At 44.2% G+C, this 8575-nt stretch overlaps 1 protein-coding gene across 1 annotated transcript in view; it reads left to right on the top strand.

The window, feature by feature from the left end:
- Window positions 1-3243: 3243 nt before the first annotated feature.
- Window positions 3244-8575, top strand: part of SGIP1 (SH3GL interacting endocytic adaptor 1) — a 216755-nt gene continuing 211423 nt past the window's right edge. Inside the window, exon 1 of the mRNA XM_049774428.1 lies at window positions 3244-3487. Coding sequence (XP_049630385.1) covers window positions 3478-3487 — 10 coding nt within the window. The 5' untranslated portion in view covers window positions 3244-3477. The remainder of the gene's footprint in view (window positions 3488-8575) is intronic.

Here is an 8575-nt window from a genome sequence, read left to right as displayed (position 1 = left end):
ACACTCTCATACCTTTTTAGTCCCTCACTCCCTCTTGGTCTAGTCTATGATAGAACGTGCAGCTGGCTGCTAATTTCTTAGTTGCTTTTGGCAACCTTTTGGTGGCACTGATGCTGATATTCAAGGTATATTAGGCTCCTGACACAATGCTAAGTAGTTTACTGGCAATGTGTGTAAAATGCTGCTTGGAAGGCACCTGGTTTCCATTCACACACATTTATTACTATTTCTAGCTCTCTCTATTTCAAATAAGGAAGTGGTGAGGCTCAGACAGTTGCCTAACTTACGTGGGTCTCTTAAGGGCTCATTTGTCTGGCAGAGACAAATCTTGATCTCAGTTGCTGAGCACCATTATTTACTCACAAAAAAAATAAAATAAAATTGTGACTACAGATATCATTTTCCCTCCCCCAAATCATAATTTTTGCAGTCTTTCAAGTAGCAGGTTCTACTCAAGACAGGTTTTTACTTTGAAATGTTTCCCTCTTTTAAAAATTCAACTGTCTCCTGGGGATAACATAAAAGGACCAGGTATTTATTGGTTTGGGGGCCACACCCAACGGCGCTCAGGGATTACTCCGGGCCACTATGCTCAGATATTGCTTCTGTCAGGCTCAGAGGACCATGTGGGATGCCGGGAATCCAACCGGGATCCATCCAGGGTTGGCTGCGTGCAAGGCAAACACTCTACCACTGTGCCATTGCTCCGGTCCTTGGAGAGTTACATTTTGAACTAGAGAGGCCATGGAAATATGCGTCCTCAGGGAGGACGCTGAGTTTGTTAAAACAGTCTAAGTTGCTAAGGAACTGAAATTTGGGCTTCTAATGGTTAATGTGCAGTTCATACAGCTTCTGAAGCCCTATCTTCTCTTTTAGGGTCTCACTCTGCCTTTAGAAGTCAACTTTTGTGCAGGTAGAACTGGGAACAGAGGCCTTTCTCAGCTCTTAGCTGGGTCACTGAATATCCAACCTGGTACTCCGCAGACTGAACCCATTTCCAGGAGGCCAAGTTTGTCCCCAAACACTTGGGTCCTTAGCTCAAGCACCTAGCCACATTCAAGGTCCTTGGGTCTGTATCTCCTGGAAGTGGATTCTTTTGGATTCTTTTACACACAGATGTTCGTTCTCGTCCTGTTGCTCCAGTGCCTAGGAGAAATGTCACTTGGCAGATGGACCCTTCCTGCACAACTTCCTCTCCCATGCACCCACACTCTTTTTTTCTGTGCTGTCAGAGGCCACTAGGAGGACCCCTGGGGAGCCCACCTGAGTCCCAGTGCACCCAGGGCCTCCCTACCCTTTCCCATCCACCAAGGCTGCCACTTGGCACACAGCACCCAGGCGCCACAACCCTAAGGTCAACAAAGCAGCGGGATCTGCAGGAGGGTGAGCTCTGGGGGTGGTTTTATTGGGTATGTGTGTGGTGTGTGTGTGTGTGTGTGTGTGTGTGTGTGTGTGTGTGTGTGTGTGTGTGTGTGTGTGTGTGATGCAAGCAGTGCGAGCTGCAGGGAGATGGATATGCCCATCGTGGGCCAGAAAGTTGGTTCCTGCAGGAAGCCTGGGCCTGTGAGGCTGCTCACGTGCGCACTGGGCGGGAGGACGCTGGGGCATCGGGGTCCCCAGGTGGGTGGCAGGTGCCCGCGCTGGGGGACAGGGGACAGGGCGGGCCGTGGGCACCGCGATGCGTGGCTCGACCAGGCCTCGGCTCCCCGCCCGCAGCTCGCTCCCGCCTCCCGGCCCAGAAATGAGCTCAAGCGTTGCCCGTTTGGTTCCAGAGCCCCGCTCGCTCGCTCGTTCTCTCTAGCTCGCTCTCTAGCTCGCTCGCTCGGGTGGGTTCTTTTGTTTCTTTGTTTTAATGACAGTTCCCAGCTTTGGCACGTCGGGCGGGCTCTTTGGGAAGGCGGCTACTGTTGGGGATGGGGGACAGTGGCGGATGGGGAGGGACATTTCTTGGGCATCATCCTTTGGAGGGGATAATTGTTTATAGTGTGACGTCAGCCGGATTGATTATTTTTCCCTCTCCTGAATGGGAAAGAGGGAGAAAGAGACAGGGAGAGATAGAGAGATAGAAAGAGGGAGAGAGACAGAGAGGGAAAGGGAGATAGAGAGACAGAGAGAGGGAGCAGAGATGGAGGGAGAGGGAAAGAGGAGGAGAAGGGAGGGAGAGAGAGACAGATAAAGGAGGAGAGACAGAGATAGAGGGAAGAAGAGAGGAAGGAGAGAGAGCTAAAGGGAGAGACAGAGATGAAGGGAGAGAACGAGAGAGAGACAGAGGAAGGGAGACAGAGATAGAGGGAGAGGGAAAGAGAGGAGGAAGGAGAAAGAGACAGAGCTAGAGGGAGAGAAACAGATATAAAGGGAGAGAGAGAGGGATGGAGAGAGACAGAGCTAAAGGGAGAGAGACAGAGAGATAGAGGGAGAGAGACAGAGGGAGGGAGACCGAGATAGGAGAGTCAAAGAGAGGAGGGAGGGAGGGAGGGAGAGAGACAGAGAGATAGAGGGAGACAGAGATATAAAGGGAGAGAGAGAGATAGAGGAAGGGGAGAGTCAGAGAAATAGAGGGAGGGGTGAGAGAACTTGAGGAGGAGGGAGGGAGAGAGACAGAGAAAGACAGAAAGTAAGAGACAGAGAGAGAGTGAGAGCGAGAGAGAGAGAGGAGAGAGAGAGAGAGAGAGAGAGAGAGAGAGAGAGAGAGAGAGAGAGAGAGAGAGAGAGAGAGAGAGAGATGTGAATGCAGGTCACAGACTTGCTCGTTGGCCATTCATTCCTTCAGGGCAAAAGGCCAGGGGAAAGAAGCTTGCAAAGTGTGCATCTAAGTATAGGGGTGAAAGCAATTCCTAGGAAGTTTTGCTAAAAGACCAACCCCCCTAAACCCCCCCTCCCCCAAAATCCCCTCCCAGGGGAGCCTCTTAGGGTCTCCTTTTCCCTGCCCGAGTCCCTCTACGAAGGTGGCAGCTTCAGATCCAGCAACCCCAACACCCTATAGAAGCCAGGGGCAGGGGGCGCGTCCACCAGCCAGCCAGCCAGCGGGGCCAGGGGCTGCGCGCCTGGGCGCCCCGCGGTGGCGAGGACGGGCACGGGCCAGCGGATCGGATCGGATCGGATCGGAGCCGAGCCCAAAGCTCTCCCGGGGTATTGTGTCAGGAGATGCAGCCTGGCTACCATGTGACGCGGGCCAGCGCTGAAGGGATTGGCCGAGGCAGCGCAGGCGGTGCATTGCTTGCCGGCTCTCCGCTCTCCCCCTTTCTCTCGCAGCATCTTCCCGGGAGCCTTTGGAGGGGAAGCAGCAGCAACCCCCAAGCATCCATGGCCTGCCTGGGGGGTTAACACTGGTCTCTTCTTGGCTTTTTTTTGGCAGCACCCCGAGAGCGTCTCTCTGCCGCAGCGTTGGTGAAGGACCTGGCTGGGAGCTGAAAGCCTGTCCTCCTGCCTTTTCTTTTTCCAGACTCTTTGGAAATTAAGGAATGCAATTCTGCCACCATGATGGAAGGTAAGGAAGGATGCTCTCTCTGGCTATCCTAGGTGATCTGGCTTGTGGCAAGGTTTTGGGGCTCCAGAGCTGCTGTCAAAGGGATGCAGCCTGTCTCCCCTGGCAGATCCAGAACCTTGTGGTCAGGATTTGCAAGCAGAAATGCTGCAGTTTGCTTTGCAGGGGGACGAAAGGAAATCAAACCGAATCACAGGGCTGCTGCTTAGCTCAGAACCTATAGCTCCAAGCTCTTATTTTTGGGGGGCTGGTGGTGATAGGGGAACCTAAAGTGTCTTCACTGGAGCTGAGATAGTGCCAGGAAGCAGCTGGCTGAAGCAAATAAGTTGGGAGAGAGAAGAAGGTTTGCTGTCCTAGGTTCCTGGTACTAAGCTGATTAAACATTTAGGATGGAAACTTGGTGTCTTGGAATTGACATTCGATTGGAGAGGTCAATGACAGGACAGGCCACCCTGTCATTTTTTCAGTGACACTTCTTGGAAAAAAATGTTTAAAATGCTGGTGAAATAGGATCGTCTCTGCAGTTGACGTCTTCTTCTTGGGGTGAGAGGCAGAGCAAAGGTGGCTCTTAGGCTGGAGAGTTTTATGAGGATGTGTACAACTGAGAAAGCAATTATCAGGAAAATATCCAAGTCTCTTGCTTGGCTCCTGATTCAGGATCTTATCAGGTTTAAAAAAATTAAAAAAAAAAAAGATTTTTGTGCTTCCTAAATGCTTTCGCCTTGCAATGATCCGTAGCCAAACAGCAAATGATTACTTACTGATTACCTTTTTTCACATTCAGTGTTAAATGTAATGGGGGTGGCGGTGGAGGGGCTTTTCCTGGGGGAAATGTTTAAACTAAATTTTATTCGACTAAATTATCCTTCCAAGCCTGAGATAGTGACAGCTAAGATTGCTTTAAAAAAAAATTGAAAAAGCAACCAGCTGTTAAGAAAGAAACAGGCCTACTCCGGTTTTGATTTTCTGTTTTCACACTACTGAATGGTGCAGGACTCCTGGCCTTTCCGAAGATGACAGGCAGAAATTTGTCCCCAGCCTGGACTTTTACAATGCACAATTGAACCCATAATGAGTGTCAAATCAGCCATGAAAATGGCAGAGAGGCTACCTCTTAGGCCAAGGTCAGCCCTACTGACTTATATGTGCCTTAGAAACGATTCAAAATAAAATAAGAAAAGGAGAATTTTTTTTGTTTAAAAAAAAAAAAAACAGAAGCAAACCCAACAGCATAGCCTATTTGGGAGAAATGAATTGATTTTGCGTTCTCTGACATGTCAAACACTGATCATGCAATTTGGGAAGTGAAGAATTCTACAGTCACGGCCCATAGATTTTAGAAGGAGGGGGGAAAGCCATAGGATGAGAGTTTGGATATTATTTTGTGATGGAGCCTGGTCTTGTTTGCAAAGGGTGTTTAGCTAGGTCTTTAAAGAGAGGCCTAAGGAGAGATTACTAATGCTCTGAGATTAAATCATTTTTATTAATTCAAAATGGACTTAATCTCCAAATAACAAGGCAAGCCGAACAGAACGAGTATTAATAATGTACTTTTCAATTATGAGCTGATGGGGATTTACTCTGTTTCTGAAAGAAAAGAAAGAACTTGTTTGTGGAGCTACTTAATCTCTTCCTTCAGCTACATTTCATGTAGCATCTTTAAATCTCTTAAAAATATATATAACATCCTGATCAGATTTTCACCTCACCCTGGGAGGTGGAGACTCTTTTCATTTTACTTCTTGCCTTGCAAATACTTCTTGGAGAGAAATAACGTATACTTATGCTCATCAGAGACACTCCTGGTAATATTACTCTCTATTGTACTATCCCACTTACTAGCCCTGGAATAAGCTTCTTGAAGCTGTTTAAACTGGAGAGAAAATTATCACAAAGCATAGTGTTGGAGCTGTATTGGAACTTGTCCTCTAGGTGCACCGAATATATCTAAGGAAGGGTGTTATTTTAGCCTTGTTATCTATTAGACAATTCGTGAATTTCCTTTCATCCGGTCCATGCAAAAGAAATCGGACAGGTGTTTCCATTGATTTAAGAACTGAAACACAATGAATCATTTTATATCTCCCCTATACATTTTTTTTAAAGATGTAGTTATGGTTCTGGGACCTGACAGAATAGCTAGGTAGGAAACTAAACTTGCCAATCTAATGGCCTCCAACTTTTGCTGTCTGTCTTTTGAGCACAGTTGCATTCCTTCTGCTTCTGAGGCCCAGGATCTCACCTCTAAATTACTCTTACTCAGAAGGGGTGACAGAGCAATTATTATTTCCACTTAGCACTCCTCCCTAGAGGAAACTCGGCTGTTAGTGTCTATCAGGATCACGTTTGGAAGATAAACAACCCCCTGCCCTCTCAAACCCTGGCATCTGCTTGCAGGCCTCTGGCTGAAACCTCTGTAGGTTCTGTCTGAGAATTTCAGGAAGCATCTAGAGAGTTAAAAAAAATATCTCTCCTCAAAGCCTACACTTTCCTCTCTGCCTTTCACCATCCAAATTCAGGGCTACATATTATCATGCATGCAGAGAAAGTGCTTAAGTTGCGTGCTTTCCTGTGTATATTGATTCTACTATTTGGAAACATGTTGGAGTCTGCTACTCAGGGAATCGTAGCCAGCCCATGTTCAGAGTCATGTCTCTACTTTGAATAAAAATAAGAGTAAACAAACACTCATCAGAATGGCTCATAGGTTAGTCCTGAGTTCTCATTTGGATGAAACAGGATAGAGGTTTTATTCATTTGATGTCTTTGGGAAATCCTGATCTTCTAAGCAGACTGTTGTGACTTCCTCGTGAGGCTAAGATCACAGAAGGCAGTGAAAGAATTCTGCAAAGCTCTCCAGTAGAATGCCAACAGTTTCATTCACTTCAAGTATTTCTTACCTGAAAAAATATATTTTAGGAGACTTGGTTGATACCTGCAGTCTGTATATTTTTGCTCCCTCGGTACTGAGTTGTGTTATTCCTAAGAATGTCAAGTGATAAGGTCGGTGCCTTATGTTGTCTCCATGTGAAAGGGCATTGTAGGTATTAGGTAGGCTTACCCGGCAGTCTAGGTAATTGGAGCCACTACTCAAGGATTCTATTATTTTATACATATTATCATTAATGTTTGAAATGCCACTTTAGCTTCAAAGACCAGTGAAGTCTGTTCAGGTTTTCTCGAGGTTTTAGAATATTTATAATACTACCTGGGAAGTTTCCCCTTATCCTGTAGCTTCAGACTTAAAAGTGGTGGGTTTTTCAATTCTTTAGATCTTTGTACAAAGACTTAGATAATTGTGCAAAAATTTATTTGGGGGTATCAATGGTTTCCTCATATGCCATACATTGTATAACTTGCAAGGATGTTTTATTAGAGATCCATGGGCTTAATTGTGATGTCCAAATTGAATCACTTTGATTAGATACTTTCTACTCACAATGACATTCCAATAGGGATATTCTGCTTGCAGTTCTTTTGCAGTATTTTTTAATTAAAATATTCAAAATAATACACGGGGGCAAATAAAATGGTGGTGATTCAAATTAGGTAAAGCCAATTTTACTTAATTGTAAAGTTGTTTTTTTTTTTTTCCAAAACATTTTAAATGGGATTTGCTTTCCTCTTTGTAGCAATGTGGGCATGTGAATCCATTGAAAACAACTTGTTTTCTTTGATCAGATATTCTTTCGGACATGAATACTCACAGAACCAGACATTTTAAATCCTTGTTAATGCCATTTATTTTCAAAAGAGTTCATTAGAAAATGTGGGCCAATTTTGAATTAATTGACATACTGTGATGATAAGGAACCAGTAAACAGATGTTTCCCCATCTGTAAATGGTGATCTATTTATATAAAAATTATTTAATGTCATCAAAAAAAAAGAGCAAAGCATTTTGGTGCTAAAACTTTAATTTCTATTATCTCTGAAGGTTTATAGAAAATTCTTCTAACACTCCTATTTCCCTTCCTAACACAATGAGGTCATTTTGTAAAATCTAATCATGCATATGAAGTTCTAATATATGTTCCATCAATTAGGTAATTCCTTTTCTTTCTCAGAACTCAGTGTTTGAAAGACCCTTCTTAAATGAGTCCTCAGTCAATTCCAGGTCAACTTTAAAATTTCCATGTAATAGGTAGTCTTTAAGAGCAGCATAACTTAAACCAACCAAATTGTTGAATTTTGAGTGTCTACCCTCCATGTTTCAAATAAAAAAAAAAAACCTGCAGAATCACCAACTATCCCTTATTAAGATCCAGAAAGTTTGTAAATTGAGTACTGACATATTTCCACTGGTATATTGACATAGTAGTGATGGTCAAATTCTTATACTAGTCTAACATGGGATATTAGGAGTCCATATCAAACTGAAATCCACAATATTTGTCATGCAGTATGCAAAGTACAGTGTGGTTACTATAGTAATTAGCCAGTAGAGAACAAAGCCTTAAATGCGTTTTCAAATTCTAATGTTGCTAATTAAGGGAACTAGGGTGCAATGAAAGGACCAGGAGGAGATGGGATGAAAATTTTAGGCATTTTCAGGAAAGCGAATTTTAGGGATTTTTAGAAGTTTCAGCAACTTGCTTGCATGATGTTTTAATTATGTGAAATCTTAACTTTCATATTTCTGGTTTACCTCTTCTTGACTTCGTATCATCAGATCTCCTGTTCCTGTCTTGTAATTATTTTTCCACCTACAAACTCACGAATGAAACTAAGCAGGGGAGAGACTATACTAGAATTACTGTCAAAGAGTTGGAAGGAAGAGAAAGGTTAAGATTTTAAGGGATTTGGGTTTGTGTATCTGAAAAAGTCCTTGGGGAGAATAAAAAGAGGTCATGATAGAAGGAATTTGGGAGGACATAGTAAGTTCAGGATCCCATTGAGGAAAAAGTAAAATATAGGACAGAGGTCTTGAGTCTCACTGACTATCAAATAAGGACACAGCAGAGCTTGGTGTTTAGTGGGAGAACTATTGGGAAGGAGGTTCAGATGAAGGCAGAGGCAAGTCCTCGTTCTCGAAACCCCTATTATGTATGTTTTTCACCATATCTAGTATCAGAAAACTATGCAATGCCC

The sequence above is a fragment of the Suncus etruscus genome, chromosome 6 (genome assembly GCF_024139225.1).
Source record: "Suncus etruscus isolate mSunEtr1 chromosome 6, mSunEtr1.pri.cur, whole genome shotgun sequence".
NCBI lineage: Eukaryota > Metazoa > Chordata > Mammalia > Eulipotyphla > Soricidae > Suncus > Suncus etruscus.
This window is presented reverse-complemented; position numbering and strand designations above follow the sequence as displayed.